The following is a 25,492-nucleotide window of genomic DNA, read 5'->3' on the forward strand; positions in this document are numbered from 1 at the left end:
CTAGAGAATGTGATTTTCCTCTTGCATGCAAATGCAAACAACCAATATATGCAAATGCATTTCTAGAGTGCGATTTTGACTTGTCCAACCCAAATGCATGAAAGTCAAAAGCATATTTTATACATGCAATGACCTCTCTAGAGTGTGATTAGCACTTGCAGGCAAAAATAAAACATGTTATTGCATCCATAGAGTATGATTTTGCTCTTGTAGACATATTTTTGACTTAGACAAGTGAAAAGACACAAAAATAAAACAAGCAACTACATCCTAAGAGTCTGATTTGCATGAATTTCCAGCTAAGGGGTCACATGCAAATGCCCTTCTAGAGCACAATTTGCACTACAAACTCATTTTGCACATATTTGTTCATGTGTTTGGTCTCCAAGGATGCCATTTACACTAAAACATGTTATTTCCATGCCATTTAAATATGCATTGAGGTCTCATGGGTGCGATTTGCATCTTATATGCTAAAACATCCCATACATTTGCATTTCAAAGGCATGTATCTTCAACTACATGCTGGGCATTACATGCAATGGCTTCTCAATACTATGTTTTGCACTAAAACTCACAAATATATGCATTTTCAGCCCATGCGTTTGCATCTAATGAGGCGTTTTGGTTTGTGGATACATATAAATGTTTTGAGAGACCAAGTTTTTCACCATTTCCAACAAAAACGCCTTATGCATTTGCATTTCTAGGGCACATTTTTATCAAAAACACTCAAGAACATGCATTTTTCAAAAATGTTTTGCATGAAAAGGAGTTTGGAGATAACATATGGCATTTACAAGCAAAAATGCCCATGCATTTGAACTTAAAGAGCACGATTTGCAACTTTGAGTTTGTCAAAGGCTCTTAGTTGTTGCGTGTGTTTGCACTTGGACAACCCAATTTTGAAGAAGAATTGTTCATCCAAACTTCTCTTTCTTCCATTTTTGCCTCATTGAGCTCCAAGTAAGTAGATGAATTCAACTTTGTTTGTATTTCTTACTTGTTTTGCTACAATATTGCATTCTTTGGCTCGTTTTTGTCCATTTGTTAAAATGCAGCCCATGTCTTTTGCATTTTGTCTTTAAATAAGTTCGAAATCTTCTCATTTGCAAATGTAAAAATTCTTCCAAACTCCAAAACTGAAATTGCATGTAAAGGGATATCTTGAAGTTTGTCATGTTTGAGTCGATAGCAAGAGGAATTTTTTTGTTTTGTTCTTAGTTTTTATTGCTTGTTTGTTGCTTGTTTTGATTTCCTTTTGATAGAAAGTTGAGGATTCCCACCCAAGAATGCAAGTGCATATAAATGCTTTCACCTTCCGTGTCAATCCATACTTCATCCATTTTCCAAATTCCATTCTCCAACACATACAATTACATCCTCCGAACCTATTTACATGTTTATCTCAAGTAAAGATGATTCATTTTTACCAAATGTAATTGCCTCTAGAGAACCTGATTTTGGTAAAAGGTCACACTTTTAAATACCAATGTTGTCATTTTGCACATCTCCATATGCACCCAGCTTGTATTCTTGGCCATACAAACAAAAGTCCATCTTTGCCCACATGTAATTCATCCTTTTAAGTCTGATTTTGGCCCTTTTAGTCCAAATACATATGCTTTCCGGGTCATTTCCAGCATCACATGTGCTCCAAAGTATCTAATCAATACTTCAAACACTCATTCTTCATAGATTTGCCATTGCAAACCAAATACTAACACCTTCATAGACCCAATCCCTTCAGATGATGTTATTACTCTTTGGAATTTCCATGTTGCAGCGCAAGATATGTCCGCACCATCAAAATCCAAAGGGAAGATGAAATATCAATATGATAAGGAGTTGGCTCACACAAATGCATCACATGTTTCATCTACTCTAAACCAAATCTCTCATACGGAAATTGGGCATGTTGACATCACCAATTTCTTGCAGAGGCTCGAGACTTCTACCAACAAGGAGATGTGGCTCATCAAGAGGAGTAATATTCATCTGGTATCCACCTTCCCCATAGCTGCCTTGGAACCAAAGTTTGTTTTGGAATGTGCTCATAGTTTCAGCCCTCAATCAAAAACAATTACTGTGGATGGTAAGGTTATTATCAGCTTGGATCCAGATGTTATTAAGCAAATCTTCAAAGTCCCTCAAACTCCAAAATGCCTGGATTTGTCTAAAGAAATGTCTCTACGATTGTGAATTAGAGAAAATTGGATTATCAGAGGCATACCAATGAAAACTGGATGGAGAATAAGAGATCCAATTTCTCTAGAAGGCTGAAAACAATACACAAACCTGACTTTCCCCCAGAAGTTAACAATTTTTAACTCTCCTTAGCAGAATATATTGCCTCAAAGAATCAAGTAATAACTTTGAACCCTAGATGTATAAGTTCATCGTCCAGATACTTGAGAACAAAGAACCCATCTATTAGGGAGAGCTCATAAGCACAACATTGTGTGAATAGTTATTTCATGTGGGTACATCAGCACCATTCTACATGATTTGTACTTGGTCTACATTGTTGCAGCCACGAGGACATTCTCATGACTCTCCAACAAGGGAGATTGGTCACTAGTACCCATTTGGAACTACTATAATCAGATTACGCTGACACAGAGCAAGCATCATTACATGAGAGTACAAGATGTGTTCTTTGGAAATTTCAAGTGTCTTTTTGACAAAGAGTTAGCAATCAAAAGGGTATCTGTAAGAATCTCCCTCAAACTCTTATATCATGTAAGAATTTTCCTAAGGCAAGAAAGAAATGCCAAGATCTAGAAGTTCAAGAGATAGCATGAGAGAGATAGGCAGAATGATGATCGATTGATTCAGTCGATAATGATCAACAATAAAATGTAGAATGCCCGATTGTTGAGATTGAATTAATTCGATCATAGAAGTGCCTTATATATAAAGGCAATCAAAATGACTAGGAGTCATGCAAGTGATAAGCATAACAACTAAGCACATGTCCAACAAGAGTGGATTATCTTTCATTGCGCATGAAAGTACGTGCAACAATGAGAGGATAAGAATACAAAGGTGTATCTCATAAAGAGATGCAGTAAACAACATGTGCTCAATTAGAGTGCAAACTATTGTGTTGTCTACATGACAACTCAAATGAATATACAAACTCCTAGGTGTCTACATGACAACTAATATGAATATGCATTAACCTAAGTAAACTTAAGCGTAAACAGTAAATATTTATTTACACCAACACCCCCCCTTAAGTACAACTTAGAGGAATGCGCTTAAGCTCACAAGTGCTAGATAATAATGCAAGATGGGTCTCGGCTACTAGGCCATGTTAGGTACCCATGTACAAACTACAAGTGCAAAAGATATGCAATGCAATCTCTCATAAAGTGGAGAAAGAGGGAAAACCACATGGGTAAAACCCTCCCCCAAAAAATAGAGAAGAAAAATAAAGCAAGATGCATGTATGGATGGAGTAATGAAGACCCCCCTATTATGACATACATCATGCATATACAATAGAGAATCCCTCCATAAGAAGGAAATAAGGAGAAATTAAATCCCCCCATAGTGAGTAATCTCCTTCAAGTATGGAAAGTGCTTGAAGACAAAAGATAATCCAATGTCTACAAATTACATTTCTCCCCTTGGGAAGAAGATACACCAAATACAAATGAAGTATGTTGCCTCTGAAGTCTGAAGATGTGTCACCATGTCCTTGAATAATGAAGATGCCATGAACCAATCAAGATCAAGACCAATAGTAGAAGGTGACAAGCAAGGAACCAATGGTAACTGCACCATGTAAGAATTTGGTTCAAACTCCAAAGAAAAGTATGTCTCCTCAAAAGAAGTTAGAAGCAAAGAAGCCTCGCCTCAATGTAGAATGTACAGCCATGAATGATGCTCTTGGATCAAAGTAGAAGTTGCACAATGAAAACTGAAAGATGTTCCTCCCATTAGGAAGAAATGGTGTCATAGGTGTACCGAAGATTCCTCCCCAATCAATAGGAAGAACCCTCAAAAGGTATAATGTCTCAAGAAACTGATTAGGAATCTCCAACACATGAGTATGATCAACCATGCAATATGACATCTCAATTGAATTTTGAGATTCATGTAAATCAATCTCCAATGAATCAAATGTCTTCTCTAAAGTGAAAAAGACCTCCTGCAAATGTTGTAAGAAAGTATCCACAATCATGTCAAACTCAAAAGAAAGATCAAGTGGAGAATCATGAGGGTCAAAGTGTTCCCTTGCAACAACTAAAGAAGGATCATCTTCAATAAAGAGATGATGTATATCATCAATAGTGTCTCCCATATCCTCAATGTAGGACTCCACAAACAAACTTACAATGTTTGTCAAGAAGTCATCCCAAGGAGCTGCAAATGAAAGACAAGAAATGTCTTGTTGTACTGAACCACCTGAATCCATTAATGTGTTAATACAAGCATCATTAGAAATAACAATAGACGTAAGGCTCTCAACTGGAGAGGAAGATGCAACTTTAGACTTTGGATCATCAAAACGCTCCATTCTTGCAAGATTTATAATGAACTCAAATGTGTCATCATCATAGGGAATATTATCTGCATCCGCAAGTGGAATGAGACAATTTGCATCACGATCAACTGGTAGTGGAGGAATATCTTGATCTCCAAAATGTTCCCAAATAAGATTCCGAGCTAGGAGTGGGGAATCGTTATTCAGGGTTGTATGGTAGGCTATATGATATCTCCAAGAAGCACGACTCTTACAAATTCTACCTCTAATATGTTGATTTTTAGAATGCCATGCTTCTCTCTTCCAATCTGTTTTTGGCTCAAGCATGAGACCATAAAGATGAGGTAAGAATTAAGCCACCTACCAATGCATAATTATCCCTAGTTAACTGTATCATAGGAGGATGTGATGTTGCCATCATTACATCAATAATTGACCTCCAAAATGCAACAAATCAAAGAACTCCCCCTAAATAGATGATTTTGGCACTTTATATGTAGTGCGAATACAATCGCCACTTGCTCAATTTGGCCAAAGTGGACTTTTGACGATGATTATTACAACAAAAAATGTGAAGCAATAATAGACTAAATACAATTAGGACACGAAACCTCTAAAAGATCTAATCAATTACAAGTGCCGAAATAGGCCAAAAAATGACCAAATGCTGAAAGTACTGTCCACTTAATATCACTCCAAACTAATACCAGATTTGGAAAGTAGACAATAAATCATGCACTTCCAAAAAAAATAGCACCTGAAAATGTGTCTGTATGAGCCCAAACGAAGTCTCCAAAGTTGTAAAAATCGGGATTTGCAATTTCCTAAAAATTTCAAAAATAGAGATCACAAACAACCTGCGCCAATGTGTAGATCACAAAATTCTACCCCATAACGAAAAAAAAATACTTGAAAAAAGGATTTTGTATGAGGGAGTTATCGTTGTTTGAAAATCACCTCCATAATTATTTTTCCTGAATCATCATCGTCACACCTGCAAAAATCAAATGACTCTAGATTTCACCCCAAATGTCTGATTTAGATGAAAACAAAAGCCGATTTAGGAGTTTTTGGACCTTCTCAATGTGATGTCAACATCCGATTTGCACCAACAAGCTTCAATCTTGACCTGTAAAAAAATCTCTCCAATGGCTATGCATGAACGCTCCTTTGGCTCTGATACCATGTAAGAATCTGCCTCAAGCTCTTATATCATGTAAGAATTTTCCTAAGGCAAGAATGAAATGTCAAGATCTAAAAGCTCAAGAGATAGCACAAGAGAGATAGGCAAAATAATGATCAATTGATTCAGTCAATAATGATCAACAATACAATGTAGAATGCCCAATTGTTGAGATTGAGATAATTAGATCATAGACGTGCTTTGCATATAAAGGCAATCAAGAGGACTAGGAGTCATGCAAGTGATAAGCATAACAACTACGCACATGCCTACCAAGAGTGGATTATCCTCCATTGTGCATGAAAGTACGTGCAACAATGAAGATAAGAATACAAATGTGTATCTCGTAAAGAGATGTAATAGACAATATGTCCTCAATAATCCTCAATTAAAGTACAAACTACTATGTTGTCTACATGACAACTCATATGAATATGCAAGCTCCTAGGTGTCTATATGACAACTAATATGAATATACAATAACCTAAGTAAACTTAAGTAAAGTGTAAATAGTAAATACTTATTTACACCAACAGTATCAAATGAAGCCTGGGAGAAGGTAAATCAGTTCAGGTGCAGTTTCTTACAATTTCCAACTTTCACTTATCTGAGGACTGGTTATTTTCAAGGAGAATCATACACCTTACCAAGATATCCTAACGATAGGATGATTCGAATGGAGTTGGCTAGGCAGATCATGGAGGTGCAACCATATCAACACAGTCAGCATAGGCCATGATTTGGCATTGCCATTGCCAAACCCCTCCATATTGGTCATAATACACTCAATTCAGTGTATAAAGAGAAATCTATGAAAGCCGAACTTCATCTCATTACCTTGAAGAAGCTTAACCCTAGGTTTGACTTCAACTATCGAGGGATGTATTCGAAGATCAAAAGAGCATTCACCCATGTTCATCGCATGGAAGATGTATGGATTGACTTGCACGCTAAGAGAGACACTATGAACATAGACTACAATAGGCTCACATTGCAGCAAATCATCAACCTTGGCATGGTTGAGATCCCAAAGGCTTTGAGATTGAAGATGATGGCATGATCCTAGATCTAGAGTATCACAATACTCAGTTTGACAAGTTTGGCCTTTTTCCCGTTCAATGGCAACAAAAGAAAGGAACTTTCGTCTTTGATAGATTCCAATCTATTTTGTTGAATACTAACAAGTGGTTATAAAGCAAAGGCCTCAAGGGAGTACATCCAAAGAATGGGGTAGATTGCAATCACTTTGGACCGATTAGAAGGAGATCTCGAGCAGAGATGAAAAGGGATGGTTCATCCTCTTTAGGGCTAGTTAAAACTCTTAAGTTTAAGCTCAAAGGAGGAAAAGGATAAAATCCACCTTTAGATTCTACTCAAGAGAATCACAAGAAGAATCAAAAGAAGAATCTGATGAAGAGAACGAAGAGGAAGAGGTAGAGATAATGATCATATCTCCCCTACGTTTGCCAAACAACTAGGGACCATCTATTCAGGAGGAACCATTCTTAGATATCATAGACAGTGATGTGGATTCATTCTCCGTTGTATTCACAACTACCATTTCCATCTCAGAGGTGAACATGTCAGCACTCCCCATCTCTTCTGCAACTCCTATCCTCACAACGAAGCAATGTGAGAACTTGGGAAATGTATTTGATGATTTTCCAACTCTTACAGATGGTCAAGTTTCCCAACTTGATACCTCGGTTGTAGGATTTGAGATGTTCATGACAGAGTCATCTCAAAGGACACCCATGGTTCTGGCTATGCAAACTGAAGCATGCACTATGACAACATAAATACAATCAGGATCGATGTCCGTTGTATCCACTGTCCTAGTTTCAGAACATGAAGGTTTCAGTCTGCCTACATGGTTGGGAAAGATCACCATGAAAAGGAGGAAGGTCGTATTGCCACCAGATGATCTCACTACAAAGAAAAATAAATCTAAACTCCCAAAGGCAAAGGTCATTTCAAGAATCGTTATTGATTCTGAAAAGACCAAATATGTCGAGATTACAGAGCCTTTGGTGGATAAACCAATTGAGGAGCTTAATCACTCGGATTACATGTTCACCAAAATTGAACTTGGTAAACAATCGTAGCTAGGGTGTTTACAGGGTGCCCAAGATGCACTCTCGAATTTGTCAAAAAGTAATCATGATCTCTGGGAAAAGAGAAATCAACTTAAGTAAGAGAATGCTCATCTTCACGAGATTATTCGCCAACAATCCTCACAACGCGTGGTCATCACGTCACAAATAGCCCAGGTGAATCAGATAGTCGAGGCAACAAAGGCTTGGTTCGAAGAGGTTATCTCAGAAGGAGTTCAGTCGATCAAAGATGCACTCAAAGTCCTTGAATGTATCAGAAGTATTGAAGAAAGACTCCATGACATGATCTCTTCTTTCAATGAAGAGACCAATACCCTCAAAGAAGATTTGGGTACTTGGAATCAAATGGAAAGGAGTGATTTGGATGTCCTGATCTAGTATAGCATATTTCCATCCCTCGATATGTTCTATGAATATCAGGGACCCATGGGTCATAAGGCGCAGGTGATGAAGAAGCTTTTGACAAAATTACAGGGAGCCTTAGAAGGTTATCAGGCGGTAGAAATGGAGATCGTGAGCGATCTGAGGCAAATGGGATGCAAGGTCCCTACTAAAGATGATAACCTGTTCACTAAAGAGGAAATGACTTCAAATTACATCAACAAAGTCAATGCTGATTTTCATTCTGAAGATTTTGGATTACATGCGATGAACAGAATCGCTTCATACAAGTTGGTGGCGAAGCACTTGTGGGATTCTCTTGCAGAGAATTACAAAGTTGTAAAATCAGCCCATGCAGATGCAATCAAAATAGAAAACATTTCAAAGACAATGAAGATTCCAAAACTTCTTATAGTCCACAATTGTATTGCCAAATATAAGGCTTTCCTTGACAATCTCAAGGGTTAATTCTACTTTCTTCGCCTTTTTCTTTTTGGTTTTTAGCATTTCATCTTTGTAGTTGTAAGAAGATGAATTGCATGTGATGCAATTACATGTAATTCAATTGCATGTCCTTATGACATGTAATCCAATGATTGTTCTCACCTATTTTTTCCAGGTTAAAGTGGTTGAGTTGCTCCCCCTTTTTCCTCCTTTCTCTCACTTTTTTTCCTATATAAGAAGTCCCCCCCTCCTAATTGTTAAAATCACCTTTTATCATATGCAAGAAAGCTCTGATAAAATTGTGCAAGCATAACTTTGATTGTGTAGTATTGTTATGAAGAAAAGTGAATACAAAGAAACAATTGGAGCTTAAACTTCGATTGAGAGCGATTGTGATAGTACAAATTAGAAGCTTTGAATGTAACTTGTGTTTATTATCTTTGATTCATGTTGTTATAGTATGTTTTAATAATAGAGCAGAACGAGTTAAGAAGCGATCAGAGTTGAAGCCTTGACAGGGAGCAATTGTGGTGATACATAGACTAGAAGCTTTGATTGTAGCTTGTATTGTTGTCTCAGTTCGCAAAAATAGTTAGAATTCCCTACTTCTGGAAGTCTTTGTGCCCTAATGGTAGAGGTTATTCTTATATAATAGATTTAAACAGGACTTAGAGCCAAACTGGCATGCTTTGAACCCGCCTTTGAGTTGGTATTAGTTTATTGGTATCACCATTTCCAGCTATTAGATAGAAGTGTAGTTAGAGATTTCATCTTGCCCATAACTTGTTCCGTGAGTAAGTAGATTCTTTCCTAAAAGATAAGAGGAAAAAATATTGGTAACACCCTTTACCAAATCTCTCAACTTTTTGCTTACCTTGAGTTGAACCAAGGAACGGTGAGAAGAGGGAGCCTTCCCTTTAAGATAGGAGGGACTTTGTCTCATATGTTGTGGCTGGTCTACCTATTTTGTGACTGAATTTTCACAAACTGTCAGTTGCAAAATATCCACTCAACATTGTAAAAAGGCACGATTTTTCAGGAGAAAAATCAACGAAACCCAACAAGATTTTTGAGGTGAAAATTAAATCAAAACCCAACAAGATTTTTCAGGCAAAAAATCAGTCAAAACCAAACAGAGTCCAAGACACGAATGATAGAATACAAAACTTCGTTTATGAGGAAAAACAGTAAAACCCAACAAATAATTCGAGGAAAAATTACAAACCCACCAAATAATTTTTGAGCAAATATTATAAACCCGCAAAGGAATCCCATGTGACTTTGCAAATTACAAAATTAGAAAAAAAAATTATGTGAGGATTTGTCTCACAGCTACCACTAGTTTCAATATATTGAGCCAACATAGCCATTGCCATCTACGGATGTTGAATTGGCATAGTCATTGACATCTACAAACATTGAGCTGACATAGTAGAGCTTCCTTGATGAAAGAATGAATGCTCAAGACTGCACAAACTTTCTCAAGCTAAGCGATGAAACTCCATTTTTGAGTCTCAATATTGTACCAGGTCTAGTTTGAGTAGTGACCTTGACCTACTTGTCTTATGTTTCTAAATTGTGATTACATTGGGATCTCTATGCTAAACCCCTTGAGTTTTGCATATGGTTGGTTTTGCATATGGTTGGCGTGCATATAAGCCAATTCTTGCATGTGTCCCTTGTGATTGTGGTTTGATGACTATCTCTATGAGCATGTTGGGGTGGACCCTAAGGGTTCTGCATGGTAGGGTGGCATTGCACTATACCACTACTATGGATAGTGAACTTCTTCTAGAGACTGAGTGCATAGCATGTTTTGTTCATTCTTTCCCTTCTTACTCTTAGTGTATTATATGTTCACATGTATTCCATTATGATGTTATTATGTTGGTATCGACAAGCCTACCCGATTATTGGAACAAGAAAACACCATCAGATAAGCTTTTAGTTTATTTTGTTTATTGTCGGGTGTAGTGCAGCACATTAGCAGAGCAGTCTAACACATATGCGGATCAGACTAGTGCATATGCAAACTAGACTAGCACATATGCAGACTAGACTAGCGCATATGCAAACTAGGCTAGGCAATCACTCTTTCTTCTCGTCCATATGTTTTAGTGCTAGTTTGGCACATATGCAGACTAGAGTAGCGTATTTACTCCTTTTTCTAGCACATTTGATGCATTAAGTACTTTCCCTAGGTTTGACCAAAAAGACACTACTTTCTGATTCAGTATGGTATTATTATGATCACTTTTCTATTTGGACTTAAAATGAAACTTGTATTAAATTGCACCGAGGATGAACTTGTTTCCTCGAGAGATTCATGTATTGCAGACTCTCATGTGGTGGCTTGAACGTGTTTGTTCGTTCTTGCCAAGTGATTGGAGTTCTTAGAACCCTTGGGAGAACACTCGAACCTTCCTCTTCTGCATGATCCTGTGATAACTGCGATTTATTTTTTATGATTGCTTCCTTATTCATGCTTCATGGTTAAATTATATTTGTATGTACTTGTTGTATATCTTTACCTTCAAACACAAGAATTTGTTATGTGCATATTTTAACCCTGCGTTTAGAGAGTTCCTTGGTGGGGCATTACAATGCACCTCTTGGATGTCTATGCCTTTATTTTTCTATATAATAAACACTCTATTTTGACCTTCACTAATTAAGTGATAGCTCAGTCAGAGAATTGAGAGTCTTCTCAAAATTCTCTGTCTCTATTTTTTCCTCATTTCAGTTTCTCTTCATTCAGCTTTATTCGACCATTTTGATCTTTAATTATTTGATACTTGGAGTTGCACATGATATTGACCAACATCAGATCTTGGCTTGGTTCTCGCTTCTTGCAGAATCTAACATAGTATCGGAGCCATATTGCTTGCTACAACTCATTATTTTTTCTGATTTTGTTGGAGATTTGAGACTATTGCATAAATAATATTTTCCTCAAAAAAAAACCAAGCATGCTCTTTTGTTGCATTCTCATAAGACCTAAAAATTAAAACAATTAAAAGAGGGAAATAAGCATCTTCCTAATTTAGTTTATATATGTGTGTGTGTGTGAATAGTTACACCACCCTAGGGGCGAGGGGACAAGTTTCTAGGACGGGAGAACAAAGGTACCTTAATTTGGGGACAGCAGGGGCACAATGACAGGGGACAAGGGGGGTTGTATATACTATACATATGGTACTTAAAATGCTAGTTATGAAAAGATGTATTACAATATAAGATATAAAGATGTAAAAGAGTAAATACTTGAACATTGCATTGAATTGGAACATTGATCATTGAACATAAATAGTCGAATTAGCAAATAGTCAACACTGGGATGTTATTTTTCCAAGATCTATTGCAAATGCACTAAGCACTACTATTATATTTTAGTATGTATTTTTCAAATGGCGGTGACCTCTTATTAAAATTGAGAATAAGTCATGAAGAGACATGTCCATTCATGGGACGTGTCTATTTATTAAATTAATATAATAAAAATTTAATCATTGTGTTATATATATATATATATATATATATATATATATATTGATTTCTCTCATATAACAATAAACTTATATATATAAATTATAACATAAATATAAATTATATCTCATATAGAATTATATATAGGTTTATCTGACATAAGTTATTAAACATCCACACTCCCTATTAGCTAGGGAGGATAAACACAAGACATATATTACACCATTGGTAATATTAGGAATGGCAAATTTTAAAGATAACTTTGATCAGAAGATATCCACCATTTTGATATCATGAGTATTGGCCTTCATAATATCAACATATGATATTCACAGAATACTCTTAAGTAATGGTCTCCAGAATATCAACACTTGATATTCACCATATATTCAATAAGGTAATGGTCTGCAAAATATCAACATATGATATTCACCATTTTGATATCACATTTGAGTATTGGTCTACAAAATATCAACATATGATATTCACCAAATACACTTCAAGTAATGGCCTCCAAAATGTTGAGATGCAAGATATTCACCAAGTACTGTGAGGAATGGTCTCCTAAACATCTTGATATTCACCAAGTACTCTGTGTAATGGCCTCTGGAACATCAATTTGTGTTACATTCACCATGTACTCAAAAAAGTGTTTATAAGGTATGTGCATGCACATTCTCATAATGCTTACCATATAAACATCTACCATGCAAAGTATAATCTATCATGATCTACATATACATAGTAAGATATCCATCATAGTAGAAAATTAAGTTACTGTAAAATCGTCACCTTTCAAAAACTTCTGCAAATACAAGTGATGATCATTTGGAATTCGTCACTTCTTCTTGATGACATTAGGGGTAGGCCCATTAAATCATGCAATCATACACATGATTCCAAATGTTTACATGAAGTCAAAACTCCCTCTAATTCTAATATGATCAAGATCTTCAAGGATCAATTGAAACATATCTTCTATCCACTCCTTCAAACGAATGTGTCAAACTCCATCTAAACATCAATCTTCTCAGCGTCTTATCCAAACATGCCTTTAGAAAAGTGTTAGACTCCCTCTGAATCTCAATCTCCCTTCGAGTTTGATATCAATCTTCTTTTTCCTGCAAGAAACATCCTCAAAAAAGATCAAGGCAAATAATTCTTATTGAAATAAATAATAATAAGAGAGACTAATATTTAATATTCCCCAATATTTATAAATTGAGAGAAAATATATATTTGATAATACTAAGATTGTTGAAAATTAGGAGAGTAACTGGGAGGGGAGAGGTGAATTAGTTACTACAAAAACAATTCATTGTCCCTGGATGTCAAATCAAACTTTTCACTGATAGTGAAATACTTTATCCAGCTCAATTAAAACTAAGTTCTTGTTATAACTCAGTTAACAAAGCAGTCTTAATGATAGTTAATCTATTTTAACCTTTAGTAACTTAGTTGCAGAAACATAAAGCATAAAGCATATAACATGAACACAGATAACACCAAGATTTAATGTGGAAACCCAACTTGGGAAAACCATCATGCAACTAGTTACAATATTTTCACTCTTCTAAAGTGAGCCCTGTTAAGAGCCAACCCTGTTAAAGGTTACAATACATATTGTTAAGTATGACCTTGTTAGTGGATTTAGATCACCCTGTTAGGAGTGGCCTGGTTAGAGGTCTTCAAACACTTCAATCTTGAAATGTCACTTTGTTAAAGGATTTACAATCTGATTGTTAAGTCAACTCTGTTAGGATATTTCTTTACTGCTACAATGATTAGAAGGTAACAGTAGTTTGACCTGATTTATGGAGCAACTTCTATTGCAAATTCAAATCTTTGTTTTGGCTTGACCTCTGGATCTTTACTGATCAAAATATTCTTTGTTGCTTATCTTCCACACTTGTCTACTCTTCCTTTTCCTTTGATCACATACCCATCTTATATCATGTACTGCACACACACACTTCTCATTACACTTCCTGACCTTTCTTATATGTCATAACCTTTGTCAAGTCAGCTTGAATACCTTTTCAAATAACCATTAAACAATCAACAAATCGGCCTCAATTAGTTAATTAATTGACAAGTGTAATTGATACTTGGTCAATATTGGGATTAATCGCTCGGTTAACACTGTGATTCCTTTCATGCCCGACCACTCGATGAATACTGGCTACTGGATGTCCTTCATTGCCCGACTACTCCATTAATACTAAATACCCTTCATTGCTCAATTGCTCGGTTAATATTGACATTTGTGTAACATCAATGACAACATACAATTTGAACAAAATGTTTCCAACAAAGATTTCATTTCCTCATCTCAATAATAGTATAATGAATTTATATATACATACACACACACCTACTTAATTATACTCGTGTAAGTTAACTTACCCAGCTAGCTAACATGACCATACCCCACCTTTATTACTCTATTGTGGGTCCACCTTTACCCACATGGAATGTGAGTCATTAAACAACGTACGTATCTCCTACATAATTGTTTCCTTTTACTGCTTGCACCAAATCATATTATTCTCCCCATAATATACCTTTGTGAGCCATGTCAGGTAGTGTCAATAATTATCATCATTAGCACCTCAAGATGTTAGTATACCAACCAGTCCAACTGACTCTTATTCTTCAAATACAATTATAAGTAAACAGTATTTTTGTTGCTCCAGCTTCAATACTGTTCACTAATGCATTCCCGACATCATCAATCTATTAAACCTCGTGCATCTCATCAAATGGGACCTCCATATTTCTTCCAACGCACATTTAGAGATATATGAGTTAATTTAAGTTGCTTTTGTTACCTTGCAGTTTGGGATGCAACATATCAAGCCCGACAGCTCACAATATCCACTAAAAATGAGAGCAACACTCTTCTTAATCACTCTGTCTGGTATGGCTCAGTTATGGATTATCTTAGGCATGTAACAAAGGTTGTTCTGAACGCATTTGATCATCTTCAGCTTGTATGGCATGCCCTAGGTCTGTATAGCTCCTTCAAACAGATTTCACACTTCACACCAATGTTCCTAGCAGATCCAGCAGTCCCAGACTTATAGAAATTGCAAAGTATTACCAATAGTTCAGTTCATACAAATTTTTGCTTCAGTCACACACTCTTATTTCCAATCAATTCTTCATGACCAACTACACAATGTCTAATAACTAGAATCACAAATCTTTGATATTGCCTTGAAGCTTGTTTGAAGATTCTTTTCCTTGTATCTGTTATTTCTCCCGGCATGATTTCACAAAGAGCCATCAGATCTCTTTGATCATCCCACAAACTCTGAAAAGCAAAGCATTGGAATTATAGATTGAACGTCTCATTTCACAGGAGAATTAGATGCTATTCCCAAGTGCATTTCCAGCACATATGTATTATGTCTTGCTTAAACACCTTGATCCATTTTTTCACATTTGAACTAGGCTCTGATACCATGTTAAATTTCTCGGATCTGTTGCAAATGTACTAAGCACTGGCATTGTATTTTGGTATGTATTTTCCAAATGGCAGCAACCTCTTATTTAAATTAAGAATAAGCCATGAAGAGACATGTCCCATGATAAGCCATGAAGAGATATCTTTTGTTTTCTTACATTTGAACTAGGCTCTGATACCATGTTAGTTTTCTCAGATCTATTGCAAATGTACTAAGCACTGGTATTATATTTTGGTATGTATTTTCCAAATGGCAGCAACCTCTTATTTAAATTGAGAATAAGCCATGAAGAGGTTATATATATGATAGTAATTTCTCTCATATAACAATAACCTTATATATATAAGTTATATCTCATATATAATTATATATACGTTTATCCGACAAAAGCTATCAAACATCAACACAGGACATCTCCCATCCTCAACAGAGATGGCAGAATCTGGTGTGCCACTAGGGACGGGAGGACAGAGTCCCCAAGTCCCCAGTTCATCCCTGTCTCCGAGATGTGGGCCAAAAAGGGTGGGGGACGCGTCTCGGTGTTACTATGTGTGTGTGTGTGTTACTGCAAGATCCATGTGACTGCAGTTTTTGGTAATATTGGAGGAATTCCCAACAGTTTTAGAGAATCCAAAAGGCCCGAAAAGTCAACATTGACTTTTGCTTCTCCAAAATCAAAGATTGGAGACCATAGTAACATATCAAAGTAAAAAAAAGTCATATGGTTTCAATGGAACAGTTTTCATTTTTGCGTCAAAACTCCAACTTCCACTCAATTGCAAGATAAATCATTTATGAGTATCTTTCCCAACGTTATAGACTTTCTGTGTATCTACCCTTTTTTCGTATCATCGGTACATTTTGCAGAAATTGATTAGAATCACGTGTAAGTCAAGTCTGATAGGCAAATTTAGCAACTTTATTGAAAAAGATGTATAAATTTTGCATTGGGTACTAAATTTTCATAAACAGTCATCATTCAGAGGCTCATGATTTTCCTTCAAACTCTTCAGCCTTAGCACCTTTTTAGCCTTAAAAGACATTATATTTCAATGGTAATTGGATTGTAATCATCAAATAATAGAATAACAAGGTCACAATTTTCACAAGCTCTACATCTCCCCATTGCTTCAACTTTTGATCCACAATTTTTCAGAGAAGCTTCAAATGTTCCTAAGTGGGATATTGCAATGCAAGAAGTGCTCAAATCCTTAAAGAAAGAAAAATCTTGCATAGGAATAACAGATGGGATTCAATTCCTCTTCCTAAGGGAAGGAAACTTGATTGATGCAAGTGGATCTATCAAACAAAAATTTCAGCAAATGGATTGGTTGATAAGCATAATGCTTTCTTGATAGCAAAAGTGTTCTCCTAGGCTCGCAAGATCGAGTACTATGAAACTTTTGCACCAGTAGCTAAGATGAATTTCATTTGACTTGTCTTTGCCATAGCTGCAGCTCGTCACTTGGTCATTAGATGGATGTGAAGAGTGTGTTTCTTCACAATAACCTTTAGGAGGAAATTTACATGGAGCAGCCACAAGGGTTTTTTAGGATCCCTCACTTCTGTGTGACTTCAAAAGTCTCACAATGGCCTCAAACAAGCTCCTCAAATTTGGTATGCCAAGATGGACCCATTCCTTCTGATAGTTGGTTTCACTTAGTGTCATTCTAATCCAAATGTATATATTCTACAATAGTATGACACTCATATTTTTGGTTCCCAATGCTGATGACTTGTAGATCACAGGGTGTCCTCATCCACCATCGAGGTAATGAAAACTATTCTGCATGATAGTTTTTTAATGTAAAACTTGGGTCTTCCACAGTACTTCTCGGGGATTGTGATCACTCGCTCATCTTCATGTATCTTCCTTGGATAACCCAAGCATGCACTCGATATGCTCTCCAGATTTCGCATGGCTAAATAAAAGCCTACACCAACTCAATTTTTGTCAGGAGTCGAACCTAAGGTTGTGGTCTTCAACGTTGGTTGGTAGAGGTTTATATCAACTACTTGTTGGGAACCTCATCTACTTAACTCATATGATACCCAACATTTCATATATTGTAGGCATGGTCTCTTAAATATGTACGAGTCACATGAGTCGCATTGGAAAGTAGCTAAGAGAATTCCCCCACTACATTCACGACACTGACAATTATGAAATTCGGTATGCAGCGTGGATATTGACTTGGTGGGATACACAAAAATATATTGGGCGGGTGATTCTTAAGATCACAAGTTTACTTTAGGATATCGCTTCTCACTTAGCTCTAGTCCAATTTGTCGGTCAAGCTAATACTAGTCTAGAATTGCTCTTTCACCCATAGAGATTAAGTATCAAAGGGTAATTAGTGCCACCACTAAGGCTACTTGGCTTAAAAATATTCTCATTTGAGTGTGATATTACAATCAAAAAGCCTACACTCATCTTTTCTGATAATCAAAAGACTGTACGAATCTCAAAAAATCATGTTCATCGCTAGAGAATGAAACACAGATATAAATATGCACTAAATTTGGAAGTTGATTCAAGATGGCATCATTGAGCTTAAGTATGTTCTACACCAGAGCAAACTACAAACATCTTTACCAAACCCTTCACTAAAAGCAAGTCCCTTCATTTGTGAGCTTTTCTTGGGATGTGACAAGTGTCAACTTCAAGAAGGGCTTCTTAGCCCTTCATCCTCTATCTTTGTCTACCTAGGTGGGGTAGAGGTGGGCGGGTAGAGACGTTTCTTTCAATATTTAGGGGGTTTATTCCCCTTATGGAAAAGCTTCTTCTTATGGGAGGAGATTTCTACATACATTGGTACCTAACACAGCCTAGTTTGTTGGTAGCCATTTATTCACCCATCTAGGCTACACTTAAGGAGGGGGTGTCAGTGTAGGTTGTTTATTTTCCTTATATTAGGGGGTATTTATTTTTCCTTCACATATTTTATTTAAGTTTTCGTAAGTTATAGGAAGTGGTTCATATGAGGACATGTGGCAAAATACTTGAGCCACATTTGTCACCCATTTCCACAGATGGGTAGTTTAGCTAAACACCCTCTTTTGGCATGTTGTGCCACCTCTCATTACCACTATTTTGCCATTTTCTAAATGGGTTATGGGGCAGTTGGATTTCTCTCTCTTTGGCTTTATTTGTCCCTTTTCATAACTTCTTTTATGTCTTCATGGCATTTTCCAAGTAGGTAAAACCTCCTGCCTTTTATGAGGAATGAAAGTTAATGCACTTCTTCGATGTATATACCTTTATTCTTCTCTATAATAAGCAATTTACTTTCACATTCACTACCTAAGTGATAGCTCAGTGAGAATATTGAGTCTTCTCAAAAATTTCTCTCCACTCTTCTCTCAATTCAATTCACTCTTAATTCAGCTATTTTGATCTTTGACCATCTGTTGCTTGGAGTTGTACATGATTTACAATCGAAATCAAAATCTTGGCTCGCTTTTCTCATATATATAGATATATACGTATATGTACATATTGTCCTTCTAAAGTAAATAATTTTACTAACTCTATTTACCTAAACACAAATCCTCAACAAATAATTAAGTTATAAATTAACCCAAAATTTCACAACTCCCTCTCAAGATCTTTTTTTTTTCATTTGGAATATGCCTTTCACCAAAAAGCGTGAAAGGATGACTAATATTTACTCATAGCCACAAAAAATGCAATTAAAGGATTAAAACAAATAAAAAGGATCTCTAGGAAAACTATCAACACATACATTGAGATATTGATAACTATGAATATAACCAATTTCACATAATATCTCCAACATATAAATTGAAATATTAGGAAAGACATTAAACTTTGAATTTATTTCACCACACTATGAAAGGGAATGAATGCTTAGCTAACGACTGCCATGTGTACATAGAAACCTGATAACCAGGTATTTGTTAAAGCACGTAAACTTACAAATAAATATCAACATAACATCCAAAATTCACTGGCGCACAAACTTGTAAACCCCTTTCAAATGGGCAAAATAAATTATTTCCTTCTTTGATTGTGCCTCACTATCACAATATAAAATGATGGGGATAAAAAAATCGAACCATTCCAAAGTCTTTTTGTTACATTTTTAATGACTTACAAATGTAACCACTACAAACTCTTGAAACTGATTCTTTAAAAGAATATCATTTAAAAGTTCTAAAACATATGAAATATTAAAAATTTTTAAATATCTTGTAAGACATGAAACTATTGTTCAGGTGGTGGGTCTTGTGGACCCATGTTAGCTCTGTCCGCAGGTGCTTGTTGATGTGGCAGTGCTCTTGCTTTGTAATTCTTCAGAACCCGTGTGATAGTTAAATCTCAGTGTTGACAAATGTGCACATTCTTGACCATCAACTTCAAAGAGCCTTATTGGTGAGGATGCTATCTATTTTAGTGGTGAAATTGGCCGGATGGCTCTCATACCAAGATAAAGCAGCATTCATACATGGCCTGTTTATTGGAAATATCATCTATATTCTTCTCAAATTCTTCCTTCAATTCATTCACTTTGCGTTGTCAGAATTTTCTTTTTTCTTCAGTAGGCAATAAAATCTAAAAGCTCTTTTAGGCTATCAGCACTGACACAGTTGCATTGCTTCAACAATCTACCTTTTTCTTTGCTATTCTGCTTCCAAGTGTCCTTCCATTCAATACTCTTTCTCCACATGACCCACCAAGGATCATCTGCTCTTTGGCCAACTTTGTTCTACTGCTACCTTGTCTAAGCCCATGTCCAAACTATCTTTTAGTTGCTGATCAACTTGTAGCCACAACAATTCCTTATGCTTGGTGTTTATTGTTTCAGTTATCAGTATTTATAGTATTTCTGAGCAAAATCAGATCATCATATAGCTCCATGAATGTAGGACCCTTAACCTTTCTGTCCTTTACCCATTCTTGGTTAAGCCTACCATAGGAGCTATCTTTTGTACCTTTTTTCTGTTTCTTTCCCAACTACTAAGCTTTGGTTAAAAGAAGTGCCTGCTTTGCTAATTGGCTAGGGGATGCGATCTACCAAAGATTTCAAAGTCAAATGATTGGCGAGCAGCTCCACAATGCTGTTCAGCTCATTGTTATCTCGTTTATCCTTTGTTGTTCTTTCGATGAATCTTGAGGCTGCTTACCTGACAGTTATGTAAATCCCCATCCCTACTTGGAGGTCTTAAATTCACCTTAGTAATATTATTATCAGTTAATGTAACCTGAACAGTTTCCTTCTAAGCAGATGCAATCTCTACAGAAAAATGTCCAGTACAACTGTCCTCAATTAGCCTTGATATAGTTTTCAGATTCTTAGGCTTATGAGTTCTTTGTAGCAAATTCCCTACGATTTTATCATCAGATTATCTTGCTGGCACCATTTTTCTCTTCTTCGGCAGTGTTTTCCTACCATAAGGGAGAGGAAGGAGTACCTATAGGTTGGATGTTTGACTGATAACTAGAAGATGAAAATTGCAAGGCTCTTCTCAATGTGGGTCTTTTAATTACATTTGGCAAATTAAAATTAAAAGGAAAAGATGGGGGAGATTTGCCCCATCTTAACTGTTACATTTTAAGGCAATTGGGAAGAGTTAGGTTGAGAACGAGATGAACCAAGATTAATCTTTTCTATGTCAACATCCTGTGGATGGTCTTTCCCTTTTTGCTTCTCTACTTAATTCTCCTCCTTGCTGCCCTTAAGTGGGCCATCCCTACAATACTTTTTCTCTTCTTAAGTGGTTCTTCTCCATCTCTTTCTGGTGCAGATTTGTTGGGTAGAGGGCAACACTGTGCGTGATGAAACCCCTGTTTGACTCAGATTACCCTATCCTCCTACATTTTGACCTCTTTTAGACTGCAGTTTTGAAGTCTCGACCTTTTACTTTGCAAGCAATATTTGAGTCATTTTCAGGGTTACAATAGTTCTTGTCTCAAGGCGTTTTAGTTCCTTCAGATCCCAATCTATGGGCAAGGCAGACTTACCTGTTACATTTTAAGGCAATTGGGAAGAGTTAGGTTGAGAATGAGATGGGCCAGGATTAATCTTTTCTACGTCAACATCTTGCCCTTGGCCTTTCCCTTTTTGCTTCTCTACTTAATTCTCCTCCTTGCTGCCCTTAAGTGGGCCATCCCTACAATACTTTTTCTCTTCTTAAGTGGTTCTTCTCCATCTCTTTCTGGTACAGATTTGTTGGGTAGAGGGCAACACTGTGCTTGATGAGGCCCGTGTTTGACTCAGATCACCCTATCCTCCTACATTTTGACCTCTTTTAGACTGCAGTTTTGAAGTCTCGGCCTTTTACTTTGCAAGCAATATTTGCGTCCTTTTCAGAGTTACAATAGTTCTTGTCTCAAGGCCTTTTAGCTCCTTCAGATCCCAATCTATGGGCAGAATGGGCTGCATCTGGATGTGGCCAACATAAATTGGATCAACTATATCTGACTCATCATGTTCGACAAAAATATTACAAATTTAACTGACAGTGACAATTTGCGTAAATTCATCCTCATCCAGCTCCTTTTTTTACTTCATAGCCGTCACCCCAATCAGCCCAATAATCTTTCAAGTGAAGAATATGATGGAAACCAAGATCCAACTACAAATTGTCTTTAACAAAATTCTTGTTGTCGAAAGGAAATCTTCTTTCATAGGTTTTGATTGTGTACTTAACTCGATACCTCTCAACATTGAAAGTGCAAGTTACCTTACAACACACTAACTAAGCAACCACATAAATAGATTGAAATTGAGACTCTTCAAATTCCAAAAACAAGACCCTTCATATTTCCAAATATTCAACACTTCATATTTCCATACGCATGGCTTTAACTAACATGGCAACATGTCACTTTCACAAGGCTGGCCAAAAAGTGAAGACTCAATTCGATTGTTGTTTTAGATAACCTTATGTGACATCATAAATTGCATCCCTATGCAATTCTTGCTCACCTAGGCCTCAATTTAGCTTGTATAACCTAATATGTCCAAGCCTGTTCAATCTGGCTTGCACTGGCTAAAAATCAGAGATCACCATTACATTCTGCACCTTGAATCCTTGATCCTTCCTTTACCAAGAGGACATGACCCTATCCCAATTTAGGGACCCAAATTCAAGCCACCTAACAGCTAGTTTGCAGTAGTGGGAAAATTTCTTCTATATTGGCTCCCCTCAAAATTACAAACCCGAAATGCTGGGGAGAGGTATAAGAGTAATCTTACCACCTGCCCCCCACAGCCCCCCAAATTGCAATTATCCATCTCAGTTACAACTCAAGCTCAAGCATTCAACGCATTTTGTCCCACCATATTCTTCAGGTTTAGCATTGTGGCAAGTTGCAATAACCTTCATGCAAGCATGTGTTTATGATCAATTTCCTTTAAGGTCTTCTGGAGTCATGTTATTGCATCACCACTTGTGTGATCACATTCAAATTGCATTGCATCAACAACATATAAGATACTTCAATTTTTAAATCTAGCCTCCGCTACATAAGAACATGCTTTCAGTTCCACTTCATTTTTTTCAATTTCAAGATTAATTCGTCAACCGTAGTTTGACCTAGGTGAACTCCAATCAATCCAACAATTTACTTCTTTCTATGTGTGAATGGCAGGTTACAGAAGCACAGATCTGTATTCAGATCCAGCACCAGAAGACCTTCAGATCCCCTTTTCACAGATTCAAAAAAGTCAGGACAAGGCTGCCCTGCTCACCGCCGTCCCTCATTTTTTGGCCCAAATGTATCTTTAAATCTATTGGTAAAGCCTGTATACATGATTTCTATATTTCTATATAAGCTGAAAAATCTTATATTTCTATCCTTAGCTCTGATTTCCATATTTCTCTTTCATACTGCAATTGCCTAATATCTTGAAATAATTGGATCACTCCCCTCTCAAGGTACTTAAACTGAAAAATAGACCTAGTTTGCTAGTTTTCCCATACAAGCTAACAAACTCTATTTCCTGCATAACACCTACAAACACAAATTCGATAGGTCTCAAATATCTTAGTATATGAAAATTCACAACACTTGTATAGACTAGATTAATTTAATGTTTGTTGGGTTTTATTGTCTCCCAAACATGCATAACAATTGGAGATTCAACAATCAGACAAGTATTCTATTGATGATATACGTTTTCCCAAATACACTTTTAGATTTACACACAACGATGTTTTGTGACATGGGAGGAGGCTCGACATTTTTCTTTCTTCATGAATCTTGTCTTCATCAGTCTTTAAAGTTGGGTTGCTTGAAGAAGGAACATCATTGTTGACAACATCTTTCTTCTCTACTGGTGAGTAAAATGTTTGTTCTTGTGATTGATCTTGCAGTTGATAAATTTCGAGTCACAACATCTTGCATTGATTGCAAAAACGCATATAGAGAGGCCTATATTGACACCAATATTCATTTATTATTTTTAGGTTTTTTATTTGTTCCTAATATATGTTTGCTTTAAGATTCTTCAACTCTGGCACGTTTACTCTCTGGATCCCCCAGACATGTATGGACAATGTATTCAAACAATAAATTTGGCACACTCCTCTCAGATTATTTGTAAATTGGGTAATTTGTTTAAAGAACTTAAAGGCTATACTAGAGGCATCTTACGCCATTGCTCCTCTAGTGCCTTTGTCAAACGGAGTTGTCCTTTATTTTTTATCTATAATAAAATCCATCAAGGCTTCGGCTGTTGACTTATTAAAAAAATAATAATAATAACATGCCACTAATGTACAAGTGGAAATGATAGCAAAGATTACACATGTATCTAAGTCAAGTTCCGCTAATAATGCTAAGAGACAATACAATTCACAACATATTTTTGCTGTCAAATAGATATAGATTGGATCCTCATCGCTCCTATAGGTTTCCTTTTTATATAATGCCAAACCAATATATGAAACCTTACAATAAGGTAGCCCTTTCAATCACTATCAATATGTAGAAGAGGCCCATCCTTTCAATACGCCTGACGGTATGTGGAAGAAACTTGTTCTTTCGATGTAATTGGTAGTACATAAAAAGGGCATTAAAGCACATGAGAGTGTAGTGGAATTGGAAATTAGGCGATAAATGAGAAAGATTCACCCTATCAATGACACCTTAGAAAGAAACCATAGTTTCTTCTTGTTAAGATTTACTCCTTACAGTAGCAACAAATAGGTGACAAAACAGGAAAATAAGAATGTACTTATTTCCCCTCAATAATTTATAAAGACTAAGCCACAAATGATAATGTTGTAGTTAGATTAGGTAGTGGATACAGTAATTCAATGGTAACAAATTGATCTATAGACATGAACTAGAAACACCATGCATATCGAATGCTGCAATTAATTTTTGGTTGTGAATTTGTTTTGATTTTTGGACTTCTGATAGCACCAAAGAAAAAGTAAAACAACTTATTACTTGAAATATTCAACAAATCTAAAAAATGGTTTCCCCATTCTATAATTCTGAATGAGTGAAAATGATGCTAAACATGGCTTCCACTAAACGAAATTCTCCAAATAGCCACACTAATGAAAATTTCCCTTTTTACAACACTGATGATGGATCATGTAGTGTGATCCAAAATGTTGATGATAATAAATTTGTACACAATCTAATCTCGAAGCTTTTATGAACATTCATATGGATTGTGGAAATCTGATCTCTTTGATACTCTAAAAAGCATTTACAGTATAAAATACTCTTGAACTTTGAAACATGCAGTCAAAACCAATAAACTTACAGTTCTGCAGTTATGTACTCAATCCTCTTGCTAACATTGGCCTTTGCTTCGGCAAGATCCTGCTTCACTAACACAGGTCCAATCAATTTATATACATTGGCATCCTCGCTTAGTAACTCCAGCTCCTGCGAACATGTAATATACAAATGAATTAAATTACAATAGCCCGA

The 25,492-nt window shown here is 36.2% G+C and overlaps 1 protein-coding gene across 2 annotated transcripts in view; it reads right to left on the minus strand.

The window, feature by feature from the left end:
• PFD6 (prefoldin 6) overlaps positions 1 to 25,492 on the minus strand; it is a 57,125-nt gene that overhangs the window by 30,892 nt on the left and 741 nt on the right. For both annotated transcript variants that reach the window (XR_016358822.1, XM_089810250.1), the window contains exon 3: positions 25,323 to 25,447. Coding sequence is in view for 1 of the 2 variants with exons in the window: in XM_089810250.1 (XP_089666376.1) it covers positions 25,323 to 25,447 (125 nt within the window). In the remaining variant the exon portion in view is untranslated. The remainder of the gene's footprint in view (positions 1 to 25,322; positions 25,448 to 25,492) is intronic.

This window comes from Cupressus sempervirens, chromosome 11 (genome assembly GCF_028749045.1).
Source record: "Cupressus sempervirens isolate cs-2001-9-10 chromosome 11, ASM2874904v1, whole genome shotgun sequence".
Classification (NCBI taxonomy): domain Eukaryota; kingdom Viridiplantae; phylum Streptophyta; class Pinopsida; order Cupressales; family Cupressaceae; genus Cupressus; species Cupressus sempervirens.